Source organism: Ranitomeya imitator, chromosome 6 (genome assembly GCF_032444005.1).
Source record: "Ranitomeya imitator isolate aRanImi1 chromosome 6, aRanImi1.pri, whole genome shotgun sequence".
NCBI classification, from domain to species: Eukaryota; Metazoa; Chordata; class Amphibia; order Anura; family Dendrobatidae; genus Ranitomeya; species Ranitomeya imitator.
The window spans coordinates 416,707,965-416,730,015 of record NC_091287.1 but is presented as its reverse complement, the minus strand read 5'-3'; the positions used below and the strand labels follow the sequence as shown (position 1 = coordinate 416,730,015).

At 43.2% G+C, this 22,051-nt stretch overlaps 1 protein-coding gene across 5 annotated transcripts in view; it reads left to right on the top strand.

Moving 5' to 3' along the window:
- NOL4 (nucleolar protein 4) overlaps positions 1-22,051 on the top strand; it is a 456,659-nt gene that overhangs the window by 348,021 nt on the left and 86,587 nt on the right. For all 5 annotated transcript variants that reach the window (XM_069731269.1, XM_069731271.1, XM_069731270.1 and 2 more), the window contains exon 6: positions 3,362-3,645. In XM_069731269.1, coding sequence (XP_069587370.1) covers positions 3,362-3,645 — 284 coding nt within the window. The remainder of the gene's footprint in view (positions 1-3,361; positions 3,646-22,051) is intronic.

Here is a 22,051-nt window from a genome sequence, read left to right as displayed (position 1 = left end):
ATGTGGTAACGCAAAAAATATTTTCTTGCAATAAAAAACGTCTTTTAGTGTGTGACAGCTGCCAGACATAAAAAACCCGCTATAAAAACCCACTATAAATAGTAAATCAAACCCCCCTTTATCACCGCCTTAGTTAGGGAAAAATAATAAAATAAAAAAAATGTATTTATTTCCATTTTCCCATTAGGGTTAGTGTTAGGGTTGGGGCTAAAGTTATGGTTAGGGTTGGGGCTAAAGTTAGGGTTGGGGCTAAAGTTAGGGTTAGGACAAAAGTTAGGGTTGGGGCTAGAGTTGGGGTTAGGGTTTGGAATACGTTTACGGTTGCATTAGGGTTGTGTCAGGGTTAAAGGGTATGGTTAGGGTTGGGATTAGGGTTAGGGGAGTGTTGGGGTTAGGGGTGTGTTGGGGTTGGGTTTAGGGTTAGGGGTGTGTTCGGGTTAGGGGTGTTGTTAGGGTTGGGATTAGGGTTAGGGGTGTGTTGGGGTTAAGGGTGTGTTGGGGTTAGGGGTATGGTTAGGGTTGAGATTAGGGTTAGGGGTGTGTTGGGGGTTAGGGTTGGAGTTAGAATTGGGAGGTGTCCACTATTTAGGCACACCAGGGGCTCTGCAAACGCAGCATGACGTCCGATCTCAATCCATATAGTTCTGCGTTGAAAAAATAAAATGGTGCTCCTTCCCTTCCGAGCTCTTCTGTGCACTCAAACAGTGGTTTACCCCCACATATGGGGCATCAGCGTACTCAGAACAAATCTCCTGTTACCCTTGGGAAAATACAAAACTGGGGGCTAAAAAATCATTTTTGTGGAAAAAAAGATTTTTTATTTTCACGGCTCTGCGTTATAAACTTTAGTGAAACACTTGGGGGTTCAAAGTTCTCACAACACATCTAGATAAATTCCTTGAGGGGTCTAGTTTCCAATATGGGGTCACTTGTTGGGGGTTTCTACCGTTTAGGTACATCATGGGCGCTGCAAACACAACGTGAAGCCCGCAGACCATTCCATCAAAGTCTGCATTCCAAAACGCCACTTCTTCCCTTCCGAGCTCTGCCATGCGCCCAAACAGTAGTTTTCTCCCACATATGGGGTATCAGCGTACTCAGTACAAATTGCACAACTTTTGGGGTCCAATTTCTCCTGATACCCTTGGGAAAATACAAAATTGGGGGCTAAAAGATCATTTTTGGGTGAAAAAAATGATTTTTTAATTTTCACGGCTCTACATTATAAATTTCTGTGAAGCACTTGGGGGTTCAAAGTACTCACCACACATCAAGATAAGTTCCTTAGGGGGTCTACCTTCCAAAATCCGGTCACTTTTGGGGGGTTTCCACTGTTTAGGCACATCAGGGGCTCTCCAAACGTGACATGGCGTCCTATCTCAATTCCAACCAATTTTGCATTGAAAAGTCAAATGGCGCTCCTTCCCTTCCGAGCTCTGCCATGCGCCCAAATAGTGGTTTACCCCCACATATAGGGTATCGGCATACTCAGGACAAATTGTACAATAAGTTGTGGGGTCAAATTTCTCCTGTTACCTTTAGTAAAATAAAACAAATTGGATCTGAAGTAATTTTTTTGTGAAAAAAATGTAAATGTTCATTTTTTTTAAACATTCCAAAAATTCCTGTGAAACACCTGAATGGTTAATAAACTTCTTGAATGTGGTTTTGAGCACCTTGAGGGGTGCAGTTTTTAGAATGGTGTCACATTTGGGTATTTTCTATCATTTAGACCCCTCAAAGTGACTTCAAATATTACATATTGTGAGTATTTTGTGTGACATATCTCTGTGATTTAAGGGCATGAAAATTAAAAGTTGGAAAATTGCGAAATTTTGAAAAGTTTCGCCAAATTTCCATTTTTTTCACAAATAAACTCAAGTAATGTCAAGGAACTTTTACCACTAACATGAAGTACAATATGTCACAACAAAACATTGTCAGAATCACCGGGATCCATGCAAGTGTTCCAGAATTATAACCTCATAAAGTGACAGTGGTCAGAATTGTAAAAATTGGCCTGGTCATTAACGTGCAAACCACCCTTGGGGGTAAATGGGTTAAAGAGGTGCTCCACTACAATGTATAATGCGCCCATCGATTTACACCATTTAAGTATTTTTTAAAACACCTTCTGCTGCCATCTGTGCCTGTGAGCGACGCTATCGCTGCTTGCTCAGCGCGCATCATATGACCCTGGCTGCAGTCGCTGCTATCATCCGCTGAGGTCACATCAAGTTCTGGTTTTCTTGGATTCACCCAGGCATGATACAGTCACACGCAAACCCCCTACCTGATTGACTGGGCTGTGGACGACGTTTCACTACACGTTACAGCCCAGTATCCAGCGCACTCTTGCAGCTACTGAAACCAGAGGGAAAGCGTGCTCAAGAAACTGGGCTGTGACGTGCGGTTAAAGGCCACCCACAGCAAAGTAATTCAGAGGGGGGGGGGGGTCCGTGAGACACTGTGTCACGCCTGGGTTAATCCAGTAAATCCGGAAGTTGGTGTCGCATCAGCGGATGTCAGCGAGCCAGGGTCACGTAATGCAGACTGAGTAAGCAATGATAGCACCGCTCACAGACACATATTTCAGCAGAAGATATTTACAAAAATACTTGGTTAAAAGTTGTAAATCGATGGATGCATTACACAATGTAATGGACTACCTTTTTAAGTAATATGGCACAATTTGCATCTAGACCTTAACCCTAAATATGCCAAAACTTCACATATTTTGGTGTATAATATTGCATCAAGTTTTTGACCTATTTCCAATGGCACATTCTTTATGGACTATCCCAGTCACCTAAACACTGAAGTCAATCAGTGATCAGAGCATTTAGATGGCCAAAGAATTGAGCGCCATCATTTTCTGTCCCACCGGAGCGTCCCGAGCCGGAACTATCTGATTAGAGTCTCGGGTCTACGCAATTTTATTATTTTTTACCCATCCCTTGCTGTTGCTAATTGTTTCTTTAAGTCGGACAAAATGTGAACACAAAAAAGTGGAATGAACAAAGGCAACTAACTCTGAGGAGTTGTAAAGTTTGAAAAAGTGCATAAAAGTTAATCTAAGTGTGCTTTCACTAAGTATAGAATATTGATGAGATTCAAGGCTTCCCGGTATATTTAGTGGTCCGGGAATGATGTCCATGTATCCATGCAGATTAAGGGTTGCAGAGATGGTTTGTTTAGTCAGCTCTTAACAAATCAAGTTTTATCCAATGTAATTATTCTACATGTGATGAAAATATGACATATACGTTAGGACGTTTGGTTTTATGGTTGCTTTCTGAGTGCATTACTTTTATGAAGCCGTATAAAACCTAAACAGCTGTTTAAACTATATGTTTTGCAGATGATTCCGCTCCGGAGAGTTTTAGTGGTAATGAAACATTGGGACATGGCTCAAATGCAACAGGAGGAGCACACAGCAGGGAGGCAACCGAAGCAAACGAGAATGGAAAACCTAGTTCGGAGCAAGATGAACAGCCATTGAATCTGAGTGACTGCCCACTGCCAACTCCACTAAATTCAGAATTTCCAATAGATGATCACAGTACTAATGGGAAAACTAAGTACAAGAACCTCTTGATTGGTGACATTAAGATGGAACGAGAAACAAGAGAGAATGGAAGCAAGGTAAGTCATATAGTAGCGTTAACATGTTGTGCAAGGTGAACTGGGTAAGTGATAGGTAAGTTACAGTCTCAAAAGTGGTCTAGCACCTAGGTCATCCATCTTTATTCTTGTGTTTAATTTCTTATATATTGTCCACTTACCTTGCAACTTTCTTCTAGAAATGCTTGTTGAAATGATGCTCTCCAAAGAGTTATAAATCTAATCAAGGAAACCTCATATTAATCCGCTAGGCTTTTGTAGGGTATGTTCACATGTCAAGTATTTGGATCAGACATCTCTACACCAAAAACTTGTCTCTGTGCAGGAAAAACCCTGCGTAAAATAGGCGTGTTTCTTTCCTGGCTTTTTTTAATGTGTTTTTTTCCACCAATCATCTGAATGGGTGAAAAAGAGTGCAAAAAAATTGAAAGAATCTACAAGGAAAAAATAAGCATTATGGGTGTGAGATTTCAGATATCTCGTTCACTTCAGTGAAGCGCTGCTTTTTTTGTGGCAAAAATGCGATGAGAAAATGCCACATGTGAGCAAACCCTTACACTATTTACTATCAGGATGATTTTTTTGTGAATTGCCACTCAGAAATGAACAGCATATCTAACTTTAGATTGTGTTGATTCCTGGTATAAAGATATACCGATGCCTCTACCTTATGCCAGTCATTACACTGGTTACCCATCCATTCCAGAATCCAGTACAAACTTATTACCCTCATCCACAAAGCACTCCACGGCTCAGCACAACCCTACATCTCCTCCCTGGTCTCAGCCTACCACCCTACCCGTGCCCTCCGTTCTGCTACTGACCTGAGGTTAACATCCTCAATAATCAGAACCTCCCACTCCCGTCTCCAAGACTTTTCACGTGCTGCGACAATTATTTGGAATGCAGTACCCAGGTTAATACGATTAATCACCAATCCCCACAGTTTTAGGCATGCCCTAAAAATGCACTTGTTCAGACTGGCCTACCACCTCAAAGCATTAACCTAACGATCCCTGTGTGGTCCATTCAGATAACTTAAACCATAATCAGGTTCCTCGCATCATGTTCTCATACGCTTCATACAGTTAATAGTCCTTTGTGTCTCTACTGTTGCATATGTAGGCTGTAAACTGGTTCATGCAGCTCTATATGAACACCCGATTCTTTCACTATGGCTGTTCCGAACAACGAAAACAATTGTTACCATCCACCTTTCGTGTCTCCATCTTTCCTCATAGATTGTAAGCTTGCGAGCAGGGACCTCATTCCTCTTGGTAACTGTTTTGATCTGTGTTTATTGTTATGCTGTAATGTTTATTGTCTGTACAAATCCCCTCTATAATGTAAAGTGCTGCGGAATATGTTGGCGCTATATAAATAAAATTATTATCATTATACGTATTCCTATAGGACAGCATCCTCTAAAGCAGAACTTTATCATGGTTTCTGTTATCAGCATTGAAGCTTTAAAAAAAATAAGATTTATCACATTTAATCCTTGGAAATTATAATTTATTTCCCTCAGCTTCATTATGAAAATATCAGTTCTTCTCTTTACAAGTATACCAGGAGGCTGCTATGTTTGGCAAGATCTTAGGGGTTCTCCACTACTCGGACAGCCCCTTCTGAATCCCTATGTTTGTCCCCCAGTAAAATAATGCCTCTTGTGCAGTTGCCCTTCAGACATTTGCTCCGCCTGGACTCATCTGACATTGTTATGTCACGTGATCCCTGAGACCAATCAACTCTGGCTTCACTCTCCTCTCTTGTGGATGTAATTGACATCTGGAAGAAGTGAGAGGGCAGCCGCAGTTCTCTCTTCCGCCGAATATCTTGATTTGTCCAAAGTAATGAACAGCAGCCGCAGTTCTCTCTTCCGCCGAATGTCTTGATTTGTCCAAAGTAATGAACAGCCCCTTTAATTTAGATCACATAAAGATTGGCGACCTCTGTACCTGGTTAATAACAAGTTTATAGTTGGAATTATAGGAATATGCGTCCATAAGAACATTTTACATAGAGTACATGAAAAGAACATGTAGGAAATGCTCTGTTCTTGTAAATTTAGTTTCTTCGTTGCTCTCAACAGATCTCTTGAATATTTGTTTTGTCTACTCGTTAAATAAAACGGAAGGTGAAATAATTTTGATTATTAAGTTAGATAATTTATGCGTAGTGCTAGATCAAAAAAATTTAACGTTTGCGAATACTTTTAATAATCAAGCATCTTAAAGGAAGAATACAACCATGTCTTCTGTTGTTCTGCCACTATGAGTAGAACATTGTCCTACTCTTGTGATATATAATACTAGGCCCTGCAGCGCTTAACTTTGGATGAAAGATGGTTTGATGGTGAATACACTAGGGTGAACAGTAACTTAGGACTTTTGACACCATACCGACCAAAACATTTGGATAGCCACAATTTAATACCATCTCACTATTGGGAAGAACATTCTGAGCTGATTAACTGCTTAATATAAGTGTTGAGAAAAAAAATATGTAGGACTATCTGTGCCTGCCGGACTAGCGACTTGCAAATCTCCTCCCCAGTGCCTCTTCAGATTAGTAGTGGGGAGGGGATCAAAATATTCCCAGCACTCACATAGATTTTATACAGTGTCTTATTTATTGCATAGAACTGGCGTGGGATGGGCTGAAATTAGTCCTAACATTGAGTATTGAGTTCTACGAAATAAATTGGAAGTTGCATTGAAGCTACAAGAGCAACAGGAGTTTTTTGATACCTACTGCTTGATTTCTTTCATGTTTGCCACTGAAACAGTGGAGTGCCAATCCTTGCTGTATACTGGTCTTTCGATCAGCCTACCGTCATGTCATCGCTGTGGCATGACACCAAGGCCGGCTCCAGGTTTTTGAGCGCCCCAGGCGAAAGAGTCTCAGTGGGCCCCTTTAACACATACCACAATTCATGATGCACAGATACAGCAGAGAAGTATAGGTATAGTACATGTGCCAAAGATATCACTTCTTACATTACATGAGTGATATCTATTGTAAATTCTACAATAGCTCAGAAACCGGAGAGTATAGTCCTCCATACAGTATTATGGGCACCACACAGTGTTCCATAAGGAATAATGAGCCCCTTTTATTGCTCGATTCAGTCTTATTGGCACCATATATTGCTCTATACAGAATAATGAGCCTCATATATTGCTCCAAACAGAATAATGGGCCCCATATAATGCTCTATACAGAATAATGAGCCTCATGTATTGCTCCATACAGAATAATGGACTCCATATAATGCTCCATACAGTATAATGAGCCACATATATTGCTCCATACAGTATATAATAGGCCCATATATTGCTCCATACAGAATAATGAGCCCCATATATTGCTCCATACAGTATAACGAGCCCCACATAATGCTCCACACAGTATAATGAGCCGCATATATTGCTCCATACATAATGGGCCCCATATAATATTCCATGCATTATATAATTGGCCTGATATAATGCTCCAGTATATAATGGGCCCCATATATTGCTCCAAACAGAATGGGACTCATATAATGCTTCATATATAATGGGCCCCATATAATGCTCCATATATAATGGGCCCCATATAATTCTCCCTATATATTGGGCCCCATATGATGCTCCATATATAATGGGCCCATATGATGCTCCATATATAATGGGCCCCATATGATGCCCCATATATAATGGGCCCGATATGATGCTCCAGTATATGATGGACCCCATATATGATGCTGCAGTGTATGATGGACCCCATATAATGCTCCATATATAATGTGCCCCATATATGATGCTCCTGTGTACTATGGTAAGGTAGGTGGGGGAACCTGGTAGCAAGTCATCTGCAGCTCTACTACATGGACATGCCATGTCCAAAACAGCACGTAGCTTTTGTTACAGTCACAAAGAGGGGCTGATATTCCGTTCTTGCAAGGGGTACTCTCTTCTGTCTGTGTCCGCAACATCAGGTACCATAATATTAGTCATCCCTAAAGAGGACTTTTCAGTGCTTTTCACTTTTCCTTAGCATTTTGACTTTCCCCTTTTTTCCTCCTAAAAAGTTGTGTCTAAATTAACAATCGTCCTCTTGTCAATTGTCGGCTTTTCACTATGTGTCAACTCAGCATTGAATACAGAGACTAAGACACGCGCATTTGCTGCAGATTTTCTGGGTACATTTGACTGCAGAAAATAAGCAGCAGAGTACACTAGTGGCCATGTGGATGAAAATTTACAGAGCTCATCCACATGCTGTGTGAATTTTTGGTAAGAAATTGACTTGAGGCGTAGATTTTGAAATGTGAAAGTTCAGTTATTTCTGCAGATTTGTGAATTTTGCCACAGATTTACAGTGGACAAGTCTTCCCCATATGCAGTGACCCTTAAAAAGTCTTTGCATTAATCGAAAGCTCAGTAATAAGAATGTACAACTTGGAATATCAGCCCCGATTCTTAAGCTGTATTTTCTAGCAACTTTTCTTCTTTGTTTTGTCTTTTTGTGTGCCTAATTCTTCAAAATGGTGCAATGGGGTAATTGAATGTTGTTCAAAATCAAAGATGCTTTTTTTTTGTCTATTACTTTTTTAGCGCCTTTTTAGAGTAAACAGTCGCATGACGCTTTAAAATGTCACACATTAGTCTTTAGCTGCACAAAAATAAAATTAAACACTCCACTAGGCACATACCCAATAGATAGCTGTCAACTGAATGATGGTTCAGCCAATCATTTGCTTAAGCCATCTTTCCCAACTTCTATATACACAAGATGACTTGCTCTGCAAATGTGCCTTTGTATGGGTGAGTGTTTGCTCTGACAAATGTGCCTGTGCTTGGAGGAGTGCTCATTCTGCCAAGTATGCCTGTGTATGGAGGAGCGCTTGCTCTTATCAAGTGCGCCTGTTTATGGAGGAGTGCTCATTCTGCCAAGGGCACCTGTGTATGAATGAGCATTCGCTCTGCCACGTGTGCTTGTGTATGGAGGAGCGCTCGCTCTATCAAGTGCGCCTGTTTATGGAGGAGCGCTCATTCTGCCAAGGGCACCTGTGTATGAATGAGCATTCGCTCTGCCAAGTGTGCCTGTGTATGGAGGAGCGCTCGCTCTATCAAGTGCGCCTGTTTATGGAGGAGCGCTCATTCTGCCAAGGGCACCTGTGTATGAATGAGCATTCGCTCTGCCACGTGTGCTTGTGTATGGATAAGTGTTCACTCTCTCAAGTGCACTTTTGTATTGAGGACCGCTGCCTCTGTCAAGTTCGCCTGTATATGGATGAGTGTTTGCTCAGTCAAGTGCGCCTGTGTATGGAGGAGTGCTCACTCTGCCAAATTTTCCTGTGTATGGAGGAGCTCTCACTCTGCTAATGCGCCCATGTATGGAGGAGCGCTTGCTCTGCCAAGTGAGACTGTGTATGGAAAATCTCTTGGTCTGCCAAGGGCGCCTGTGTATGGAGGAGCGCTCGCTCTTTTATTTGCACCTCTGTTTGGAAAAGCACTTGCTCTGATGAGTGCGCATGTGTATGGAGGAGCTCTCGTACTGCCAAGTGCACCTGTGTATGGAGGAGCGCTCGAGCAAGTGCGCCTGTGTATGGAAAAACACTTGCTCTGATGAGTGCGCCTGAGTATGGAGGAGCACCTATTCTGCCAAGAGCACCTGTGTATGGAAGAGTGATCACTCTGCCAAGAGCACCTGTGTATGGAAGAGCGATCACTCTGCCAAAAGCACCTGTGTATGGAAGAGCGATCACTCTGCCAAAAGCACCTGTGTATGGGATAGCGATCACTCTGCCAAGAGCACCTGTGTATGGAAGAGCGATCACTCTGCCAAGAGCACCTGTGTATGGAATAGCGATCACTCTGCCAAGAGTACCTGTGTATGGAAGAGCGATCACTCTGCCAAGAGCACCTGTGTATGGAGGAGCGATCACTCTGCCAAAAGCACCTGTGTATGGAAGAGCGATCACTCTGCCAAGAGCACCTTTGTATGGAGGAGCGATCACTCTGCCAAGAGCACCTGTGTATGGAGGAGCGATCACTCTGCCAAGAGCACCTGTGTATGTAAGAGCGATCACTCTGCCAAGAGCACCTGTGTATTTAAGAGCAATCACTCTGCCAAGAGCACCTGTGTATGGTGGAGCAATCACTCTGCCAAGAGCACCTGTGTATGGAAGAGCGATCACTCTGCCAAGAGCACCTGTGTATGGAGGAGTGATCACTCTGCCAAGAGCACCTGTGTATGGAGGAGTGATCACTCTGCCAAGAGCACCTGTGTATGGAAGAGCGATCACTCTGCCAAGAGCACCTGTGTATGGAAGAGCGATCACTCTGCCAAGAGCACCTGTGTATGGAATAGCGATCACTCTGCCAAGAGTACCTGTGTATGGAAGAGCGATCACTCTGCCAAGAGCACCTGTGTATGGAGGAGCGATCACTCTGCCAAAAGCACCTGTGTATGGAAGAGCGATCACTCTGCCAAGAGCACCTTTGTATGGAGGAGCGATCACTCTGCCTAGAGCACCTGTGTATGGAGGAGCGATCACTCTGCCAAGAGCACCTGTGTATGTAAGAGCGATCACTCTGCCAAGAGCACCTGTGTATTTAAGAGCAATCACTCTGCCAAGAGCACCTGTGTATGGAGGAGCAATCACTCTGCCAAGAGCACCTGTGTATGGAAGAGCGATCACTCTGCCAAGAGCACCTGTGTATGGAGGAGCGATCACTCTGCCAAGAGCACCTGTGTATGGAAGAGCGATCACTCTGCCAAGAGCACCTGTGTATGGAAGAGCGATCACTCTGCCAAGAGCACCTGTGTATGGAAGAGCGATCACTCTGCCAAGAGCACCTGTGTATGGAGGAGCGATCACTCTGCCAAGAGCACCTGTGTATGGAGGAGCGATCACTCTGCCAAGAGCACCTGTGTATGGAGGAGTGATTGTTCTGTCAAGAGCACCTGTGTATGGAAAAGCGATCACTCTGCCAAGAGCACCTGTGTATGGAAAAGCACTTGCTCTGATGAGTGCACGTGTGTTCCCTATGAGAGAACTGCTACCAGACTCCTTTGGTCGCAGCTTTTCTTGCCGAGAACAAAAGACTTGTTAGTCCAAAATTGTACATCCTGGATTCTTTTCTCCTGGGACATCATCTGTCAGGATAGTATAAATACTATACTGTTGGCTGAACTTGCCAATTTCAGTCAATATTAGTCAAATGTGTACAGGGATCTTTAGCCTAAAATAGCACAAATTAAATAATGAATAAGGTGCAAACATAAAAGTCACTAATAGAACCATTTTTACTCCAGAAAAAAGCATGAAGACAATGAAGAAGCGGGGATCTAAGTAAAATGTTAATCTAAAGCAGTGTTCCCCAACTCCGGTCCTCAAGAGCCACCAACAGGTCATGTTTTCAGGATTTCCTTAGCATTGCCCAGTACCTGCACAGGCAATAATTCCATCACCTGTGCAATACCAAGGAAATCCTGAAAACATGAGCTGTTGGCGGCTCTTGAGGACCGGAGTTGGGGAACACTGATCTAAAGCATACTACTATTAATTATAGCCACCCTATCTAGTAGATCTGGGCTAGAAGCAAATAGTGAGCTGCTAGGACTTCTGGACTACCAAAATACTGTGAAAATCAATGTAATATATTCAGTGTTGGTTAATAATCTCCCATTTTATATATATATATATGTATATATAAAAGTTGAAATAAAGAATGATCCTTTCTTACAATAAAAGTTACTTTTTTTCACTTAGTTAAGAGCTTTGTGAAATATAAATTCATCTTCAAATGGACAGAGTCGGCAATATCTGATGTAACATACTGTTTATTGTGCTCAGAAAAATGCAGGAAGAATATAGATCTTCTTTCAGGTTTCATAAATAAGAATAATTGAACTGGTTTTTTATCATTTTAATGTTAATTAAATTGAATATGTTTAAAATGAAAGAAATAGAAACATATTGCTTCTATGGCGATATTTATGTAAATGAAATAAGTATTTATGGCGTGTGAAAGATGGTTCTTATTAAAATTATTTTTCATCTTGACAACTTTCTAACCGTTTTGTCTCAGTCCTCTGCCGACGGTTAGGAACCAGTCCATCATTTTGGACGACCACATGTCCTGAGCTCAATACTTACTACCGTATGTAAGCTCTTTCCACAGTATAAAAGCTCTTCTTGCCTAGGGTTGTTCATTTTCATCTTTTTCTTTATTTTTGGTTCACAGGTTTGCAGAAGAGGTAAAAAATAATGATATTCCCATAATATGAAGTGATGGAATTTCATTTTTTAATCGATCTATAGAATAAGAAACTTCAGTGCTGATTTATCACTGTGCCCCTTTACTATTCTTCCCTGATGTGCAGCACAGCAACATTCATAAGTCCCCCCATAGTCACAAAGTGATGGCCTATACTACAGATAAATCAATCACTTCAGGAGATGTGCAAACCAATTTAGAGGCCGGTAAACCTGTAATGTAACGTGGCGCAGGTCGGTATCCATGAATGAGGTACTTGTCTTTTATGCCCCAGTATGCTATTTTAAAGATCGGTGTCCTGGCTGGGTGTGTAGGCTTCATCTGCAGGGACACTACGCCCTTGCAGGCCGCATAAAGCCGGTGACTTCAGCTGGCCAGGACCAGATGTTGAAAAGTACAATGAGGGACACCAGCAGTCAACAATGAACAGTCTTTTACTGAACAGTGACTTGATGGGGAATATGTACAGTAGATAGCAGGTGCATAACTTCAAGAGCATTTCCTTTACAACATGGAGCATCTTCACAAATGGTCTTTGTACCTTTTCCAGGCTTCTGTCACTGAGTTCCTTTGTCTTCATCACCACCCAGCACTGTGCTACAGTCCATTATGTGAGAGTCCTGTACTTCAACCAGTGGTTCTGCATCCTCCTTTCCATTAGGGGAACTAGTTTGCCACTACGGCCGGTACTTAGCTTCTCTGCTTGCTGATGACTTGGAACTCCCACCTGGGGTACTCTCTTCATCTCACACTCCCTGTTCCATTCTTGACCGTTACCGCTCTGAGTTGTAAACTTGGGGCCATACTGCTAGGCGTGCTGTCCCAGGACCCGCATCTGATAAATCACTCTGTCCTTTTATCGCTTTTCCTTTCTCTGCTCAGGATCATGCTATTTAATTCCTCAGTCTCCACTCACTTTGAGGGCACCCAATTCATGCGGCTCTGCTGAGTGCGCAGACAAAAAGTCTTCTCTTTTTGCAAGCTAGACCCTGTCTCACTACCAGGAAGTCCTCTCTAATCTTGCTACGTAGCCCCACCCTATGTGGGCTCATCCCAACTCTTAACTCTATCTATATCTACTCACTACCTGTTGCTGGGCAGAATACAACTCTATCACATAACAATGTAAAACATTATAAAACATCACATCACAGCACATATCAATAAGGTAGAACATAAGCAGTATGTCCAACTCCTTACCACTATATGAAAATAGTGTGACTGTATAATCTTATTTCTTGGAGTGGTTTATGTTGCCCACTTTTTAATTTCACTTAATTAAAATGTCACTTCATTGTATCAAAGGCTGATACTTAGACTAATCTTACGTATGGTACAGTTGTTATAAGAAGTACATTTGGGACCTGCAGACAAATCCTTTTGGAGACTTTTCCAATATATTCAAAAGTAATACACAACAGACACTGCAGACCAACGTCAACTGAAGCCTTGTAGATATTAATGCCGGGGCCTGTGTGGGAGCAATGCTTTTGACTGATTATTAGGCGGTTTCTTTTGTCTTCTAAATTTTTGCACAACTTTGAGTTGCCACGTTTGAAAGTATTTAATGCCAAAATTAGTGTAAAATTTAGAAAGATAAGCGCGTGCACAGCCGTATATAAGGTGCCAGAGTAGGTTCCAATACCATGAAGTGTAGCAAAAAACTCGGCACTCAAACTTAGCTTTATAAGTGGTTTAATTGTATCCACGCTTAGTAGCAAAAAACGTTTCGGTCCTATTAGCCGGTCTGAAGGGGACACGGCATCCACCGCAAGTCGCATGGACTTGCGGTGGATGCCGCGTCCCCTTCAGACCAGACACGCAGGCTCTAGATCTTCTAAGGTTATCTGCTGGATTCAGCTACACTCCTGAGACACGGACTGCGTCCACCTTCTGCTACTGGACTGATGAAGGCCCTGCTAATAGGACCGAAACTTTTTTTGCTACTAAGCGTGGATACAATTAAACCACTTACAGTATAAAGCTAAGTTTGAGTGCCGAGTTTTTTTGCTACACTTAGTGTAAAATTTATCACATGTGCCAAGGGTGCCAGGATTATCATTATAAGGGCAAAGACAGACGGCCGTATTTCTTTTGCGATCATCGCATCAAACTGTACTGACTGTCCTGGTACCTCTCCTGAACTGAGCGTGACAGCATGATGTATTTCTATGCAGCTGACACACTCAGGTCAGAAAAGCTGATGGTCAGTCCGAGGATTGCGATGCGATCCTCGCATGAGAAATATGGCCATCTGTCTGCCTCCTAACTATGACTAGCAGTGAGTAGCAGTATGACAGATTATGAAATGAGACCCCAACAATCACTCTGAAGTGCAGCTGGAGAAGTAGAATATCTCACGTTCTGCCTGAGCAAGTACATAGAATGGAGTATAGGCTCAATTCAAAGTCTTTGGGTTCACGAGATGACTGCTGAAAAGTCAGTCCTCGCCTCCAGGCCATGAAATCAGCTCTCAAAACTAAATAAAAAAACACAAAACAAGCCTATAAAACTCCTTTAATCGAGCTCGTATCAGTGTGGACTTTTTTCTAGTTCTGCAACAAGGCAAAAATAATCTCACAGTCCGGAATTAGTCAAATGTTTTCAGAATTATAGTAAGAAAGGGCTGAATGTCTGGCCAGCAGATGGTTGATACTCTCATGCATTTATTTGCATTTAGATAATTTCTTTGATTCACGCTGGTCTTGTGGATGTGGAACTGAAGGAACGTTATAGCATATGATAGGGGTATTTTCTGTATTCAAACCTCACATTAAACACCACATTATACAGGATGTATAGTATGCAAGAATCATATTCTGTGCTGCACAAGGCTTTAATCATTGAATGCAGCTCAAGGCCACATTTAAATTCATATTATTAAAAAGTGGAAGCAGATATTAGAGAATGGTGCGTGAAGGGAGTGTCAGCTTCATGTAGGTTACCATATACAACTTGTGCTACTCCTGGGTACTGGTTGTGAAACCAAAGTCTTCTATTTTTTTCCCATTGAGCATTGCCTGGACCAAACAGTTCAATTTGCCAGATGTCAGTCTCTACAAGGAGAAACATTATTCCATAGACCTCTGTTAAAGACCTCTAACACAGTCAACTAGTACCGTCCTCGGCACCGATAACCACAAGACACCTGAAACTGTTGCCTGCCGATGGGTGTATTTTCCTATGAGAGAAGACACAGCTTGCTTAATTATTCTAAGTCTCGTAGTAATGCTCTTTAAAGTGTTGAACATTGACCTATGTGGTGGCTACTTCCCACTGCCTGCTTTTTCTTAGGGAGCATTGCTTTGCCTCTAAAGTCTCCTGACAACAGCTCAAAGAAGGTCTGCTCAAAGAAAAGCAGTACCCCCTAGTAAGGCACTCAGTTAATAAGGGGCTGTTCACACTGAATTTTGAAGTTCGTTCCTTACTCTGCTTGGGTCTGAAAACCCTAAAACCGGGATTCAGACATGCCCATAACAGAAGTATTGATTTGTATTAGTCCAAAGTACGAGATTTTGGTCTCTGTTAGCGCTCCTTACTGGCGGTGTCTATCTTTTCAGATGGGCACAAGAATGTAATGGATCACCCCTTTAATTTTCCTGATGGCTATAATATTTGAAGGCACATTATATTTCTTTATACTGTTATATACAGAGCTATGGTGAATATGCTTGTATGTGCTCCTAACAGAAAGAACCATTAACCTGCCATCTGATCAGATCATCAATTGTTTAAGATGTTTTAATCAAAGTGAGATTAAAGAAGTCTCTTCCTGTCTCAGGCTATAAATCAGAGTTGGAATCTATTAGTTTAAAACAATAAAGTAAATGATGACTATAATGAAAAGGTAAGAATAAAATGACCTGCTGAATAGGATGTAAGCATAATAGATACTTCCATCTCCTCAATAAAATTTCACAGCATGCTAATACGTCTCCTCAGACAGCTCATATAAATATATCTCATTAGCTCATTTAAGATGTCCATAAATTCAAGTACCCATTCACAGAGTCAAGATTGCACAAATATCATTTTAAGCCCCACAGCTTGAGCCTGCCCCCCTGGCTGTATAACATCTCCAACCTGATTTATTGTGCATAAAGCCGCTAGAAGAGAAAATAGACTGTGTCGTTTTTGTGGGAACAGTTTGCACACAAAAAGATGATCGGCTTTCATTTTATGGATTGTGCTGATTTCACCAGTAGAATGTTATTATCACTAATTCCTTTCAATACTGCAGTTTTACAGTTATCATTGCAAAGTAAATTATACCAATTATAAGAAGGAGCAGCAGGATAAACGACAATACCTTATATTATACCGGATCAGGATTATTAGAGGGGTCCTCAGTTCAGGATCCTTATCCCTCATCATCGTTGCTGTGAAGGACCTGCCCTGTCCTCGTTGTACACTGTCTTTTCATTTTAATAGGTACTAGGCTCTATTTCCTGTTGTGAATTCTGTTGTCGAGCTCCCTCCTGTGGTCATGAATGGTACTTCGGTGAGTTCGGTCCGTGGGCTCCCTCTGGTGGCTGTGAGTGGAGCTGCTGCTTCTGAGGTTCCTTACACAGGTGACGTGGTTTATCCTTTGGTTGGCTTCTCTATTTAACTCCACTCAGATCGTTTCTCCATGCCAGCTGTCAATGTTTTAGCATTGGTTCAGTTCGCTCCTGGATCTGTCTGGTGTCCTGTCTTCTCCTGCAGAAGCTAAGTTCCTGATTGTTATTATTGTTCTTGTTTCTTTGTCCAGCTGGTTATCTTGATTTTGTCTTGCTAGCTGGAAGCTCTGGGATGCAGGGTGGCACCCCCGCACCATGAGTCGGTGCGGAGGACCCTTTTGCACACTCTGCGTGGTCTTTTGTAGGTTTTTGTGCTGACCGCAAAGATTCCTTTCCTATCCTCTGTCTATTTAGTAAGTCGTGCCTCCCTTTGCTGAAACCTATCTCATTTCTGCGTTTGTGACTTTCATCTTTACTCACAGTCATTACATGTGGGGGGCTGCCTATTCCTTTGGGGAATTTCTCTGAGGCAAGGTAGGCTTTATTTTCTTCTCTAGGGCTAGCTAGCTCTTAGGCTGTGACGAGGCGCATAGGGAGCGTCAGGAGTGCTCCACGGCTATTTCTAGTGTGTGCGATATGATTAGGGTTTGCGGTCAGCAGAGCTCCCACATCCCAGAGCTCGTCCTGTATGAGTTTAACTATCAGGTCGGGTGCTCCTAACCACCAGGTCATAACAGTACAGCTGGCCCAAAGTATTAATGCATCTCAATAGAGGGATAAGAGAAGTTCTGAGACCATTTTTTTTTCTTTGCACTGTGTTTTGTCTTTCTTTTCCCCTAGACCTTTGGGTGGTTCAGGACACAGGTGTAGAGATGGACATTCAAGGTCTGTCCTCTTGTGTGGATCATCTCACTGCAAGGGTACAAAACATTCAAGATTTTGTGGTTCAGAATCCGATGTTAGAACCTAGAATTCCTACTCCTGATTTATTTTCTGGAAATAGATCTAAGTTTCTGAATTTCAAAAATAATTGTAAACTGTTTCTAGCTTTGAAACCACGCTCCTCTGGTGACCCCGCTCAACAAGTAAAAATCATTATTTCTTTATTACGTGGTGACCCTCAAGACTGGGCATTTTCCCTTGCGCCAGGAGATCCTGCATTGCGTGATGTTGATGCGTTTTTTCTGGCGCTAGGATTGCTTTATGATGAACCAAATTCCGTGGATCAGGCAGAGAAAATCTTGCTGGCTTTGTGTCAGGGTCAGGATGAGGCGGAGGTGTACTGTCAGAAGTTTAGAAAGTGGTCTGTGCTTACTCAGTGGAATGAATGTGCCCTGGCGGCAATTTTCAGAAAGGGTCTTTCTGAAGCCCTTAAGGATGTCATGGTGGGATTTCCCACGCCTGCTGGTCTGAATGAGTCTATGTCATTGGCCATTCAGATCGATCGACGTTTGCGTGAGCGCAAAGCTGTGCACCATTTGGCGGTGTCCTCTGAGAATAGGCCTGAGCCTATGCAGTGTGATAGAACTTTGACCAGAGCTGAACGGCAAGAACACAGACGTCGGAATGGACTGTATTTTTACTGTGGTGACTCCACTCATGCTATCTCCGATTGTCCTAAGCGCACTAAGCGGTTCGCTAGGTCTGCCACCATTGGTACGGTACAGTCAAAATTTCTTTTGTCCATTACTCTGATTTGCTCTCTGTCGTCATATTCTGTTATGGCATTTGTGGATTCAGGCGCTGCCCTGAATTTGATGGACTTGGAGTTTGCCAGGCGCTGTGGTTTTTCCTTGGAGCCCTTGCAGCATCCTATTCCATTGAGAGGAATTGATGCTACGCCTTTGGCCAAGAATAAACCTCAATACTGGACGCAATTGACCATGTGCATGGCTCCTGCACATCAGGAGGATATTCGCTTTTTGGTGTTGCATAATCTGCATGATGTGGTCGTTTTGGGGTTGCCATGGCTACAGGTCCATAATCCAGTGTTGGATTGGAGATCTATGTCTGTGTCCAGCTGGGTTTGTCAAGGGGTACATGGTGATGTTCCATTGTTGTCAATTTCGCCTTCCACTCCTTCTGAAGTCCCTGAGTTTTTATCAGATTACCGGGATGTATTTGAGGAGCCCAAATCTGGTGCCCTACCTCCTCATAGGGACTGCGATTGTGCTATTAATTTGTTTCCCGGTAGTAAGTTTCCTAAGGGCCGACTGTTTAATCTATCTGTGCCAGAGCACGCTGCTATGCGGAGTTATATAAAGGAATCCTTGGAGAAGGGTCATATTCGCCCGTCGTCGTCACCATTGGGAGCAGGGTTCTTTTTTGTGGCCAAGAAGGATGGCTCTTTAAGACCTTGTATTGATTACCGCCTTCTTAATAAGATCACAGTCAAATTTCAGTATCCTTTGCCGCTGATGTCTGATCTGTTTGCTCGAATTAAGGGGGCTAGTTGGTTCACCAAGATAGATCTTCGAGGCGTATAATCTGGTGCGAATTAAACAGGGCGATGAATGGAAAACAGCATTTAATACGCCCGAGGGGCATTTTGAGTACCTGGTTATGCCATTCGGGCTTTCTAATGCTCCATCTGTGTTTCAGTCCTTTGTGCATGACATCTTCCGAGAGTACCTGGATAGATTCATGATTGTATATTTGGATGACATTTTGGACTTTTCGGATGATTGGGAGTCTCATGTGAAGCAGGTCAGAATGGTGTTCCAGGTTCTTCGTGCTAATTCCTTGTTTGTGAAGGGGTCTAAGTGTCTCTTTGGAGTTCAGAAGGTTTCATTTTTGGGTTTCATTTTTTCCCCTTCTACTATCGAGATGGACCCTGTTAAGGTCCAGGCCATTTATGATTGGACTCAACCGACATCTGTGAAGAGCCTACAGAAGTTCCTGGCCTTTGCTAATTTTTACCGTCGCTTCATCGCTAATTTTTCTAGTGTTGCTAAACCGTTGACTGATTTGACCAAGAAAGGTGCTGATGTGGTCAATTGGTCCTCTGCAGCTGTAGAGGCTTTTCAGGAGTTGAAGCGTCGTTTTTCTTCTGCCCCTGTGCTGTGCCAGCCAGATGTTTCGCTTCCGTTTCAGGTCGAGGTTGATGCTTCTGAGATTGGAGCAGGGGCTGTTTTGTCGCAAAGAAGTTCTGATGGCTCGGTGATGAAACCATGTGCCTTCTTTTCTAGAAAATTCTCGCCTGCTGAGCGCAATTATGATGTTGGCAATCGAGAGTTGTTGGCCATGAAATGGGCATTCGAGGAGTGGCGACATTGGCTTGAAGGAGCTAAACATCGCGTGGTGGTCTTGACGGATCACAAGAATTTGACTTATCTCGAGTCTGCCAAACGGTTGAATCCTAGACAGGCTCGATGGTCGCTCTTTTTCTCCCGTTTTGATTTTGTGGTTTCATACCTTCCGGGATCTAAGAATGTGAAGGCTGATGCCCTGTCAAGGAGTTTTGTGCCTGACTCTCCGGGTGTTCCGGAGCCGGCGGGTATTCTTAAAGAGGGGGTAATTTTGTCTGCCATCTCCCCTGATTTGCGGCGCGTGCTGCAGAAGTTTCAGGCTGATAGACCTGACCGTTGTCCTACGGAGAAACTGTTTGTCCCTGATAGATGGACTAGTAGAGTTATCTCTGAGGTTCATTGTTCGGTGTTGGCTGGTCATCCTGGAATCTTTGGTACCAGAGATTTGGTGGCTAGATCCTTTTGGTGGCCTTCTTTGTCACGGGATGTGCGTTCTTTTGTGCAGTCCTGTGGGACTTGTGCTCGGGCTAAACCCTGCTGTTCTCGTGCCAGTGGGTTGCTTTTGCCCTTGCCGGTCTCGAAGAGGCCCTGGACGCATATTTCCATGGATTTTATTTCTGATCTCCCTGTTTCTCAAAGGATGTCGGTCATATGGGTGGTTTGTGATCGCTTCTCTAAGATGGTCCATTTGGTACCCTTGTCTAAATTGCCTTCCTCCTCTGATTTGGTGCCATTGTTTTTTCAGCATGTGGTTCGTTTGCATGGCATTCCGGAGAACATCGTCTCGGACAGGGGTTCCCAGTTTGTTTCAAGGTTTTGGCGATCCTTTTGTGCTAAGATGGGCATTGATTTGTCTTTTTCTTCGGCTTTCCATCCTCAGACTAATGGCCAAACCGAACGAACTAATCAGACTTTGGAGACATATCTGAGATGCTTTGTTTCTGCTGATCAGGATGATTGGGTGTCCTTTTTGCCTTTGGCTGAGTTCGCCCTTAATAATCGGGCCAGCTCGGCTACTTTGGTTTCTCCTTTTTTCTGCAATTCTGGTTTCCATCCTCATTTCTCTTCAGGGCAGGTTGAGCCTTCGGACTGTCCTGGTGTGGATACTGTGGCGGACAGGTTGCAGCAGATTTGGACTCACGTGGTGGACAATTTGACATTGTCCCAGGAGAAGGCTCAACGTTTCTCTCACCGCCGGCGCTGTGTTGGTCCCCGACTTCGGGTTGGGGATTTGGTTTGGTTGTCATCTCGTCATGTTCCTATGAAGGTTTCCTCTCCTAAGTTTAAGCCTCGTTTCATTGGGCCATATAAGATTTCTGAAATTCTTAATCCTGTGTCGTTTCGTTTGGACCTTCCAGCTTCTTTTGCCATCCATAATGTGTTCCATAGGTCGTTGTTGCGGAGATACGTGGCGCCTATGGTTCCCTCCGTTGATCCTCCTGCCCCGGTGTTGGTCGAGGGGGAGTTGGAGTATGTGGTGGAAAAGATCTTGGATTCTCGTGTTTCGAGACGGAAACTCCAGTACCTGGTCAAGTGGAAGGGTTATGGTCAGGAGGATAATTCCTGGGTTTTTGCCTCTGATGTTCATGCTGCCGATCTAGTTCGTGCCTTTCATTTTGCTCATCCTGATCGGCCTGGGGGCTCTGGTGAGGGTTCGGTGACCCCTCCTCAAGGGGGGGGGGTACTGTTGAGAATTCTGTTGTCGAGCTCCCTCCTGTGGTCATGAATGGTACTTCGGTGAGTTCGGTCCGTGGGCTCCCTCTGGTGGCTGTGAGTGGATTTGACAGCATCTTTTGTCACTACCCCCCTGATGAATTAAAAGAAGAAACGCGTCGGGAGACACTGGATATAACGGGGAACTATGGCTAGTGCGGCATGATCCGCCCCTAAGCCCCAGAAACTCTACGGAGGCACCGCTGGCAGCATCGGTCCCAGAAGGATGAGTATAAATTATAAACGCTGTTGCTAGATGAATCCACGCATAGACACTTACCGAACATATGCTGGTGTGCATTATTAATGTGGTGAGGCATATATGTATTCTAGTGCTATTGGTGGTATAAATTTAATAGGTTGGAGATTGACCCACCCTATATGGTTTTTTGAGCTTGCTCATTGTGGTATAGTGTCATATGTATGATAGATTTTGAAACATATGCTCCACAAATACTGTTCCATTTGAACTCTTACCTGTTCGTCGTGTTGTGGTCTTTGTTATGATTTTTTGGTTTTTAAAAACACTGGCACATTGTTCGCTCACGGTCACGTTCGTGATTTTAACAAATATAAGTAAAAGTTAAGTTTTAACGTGTAATTTCTAACCTGCTGTTGGATATGGCTGTGAGTGGAGCTGCTGCTTCTGAGGTTCCTTACACAGGTGACGTGGTTTATCCTTTGGTTGGCTTCT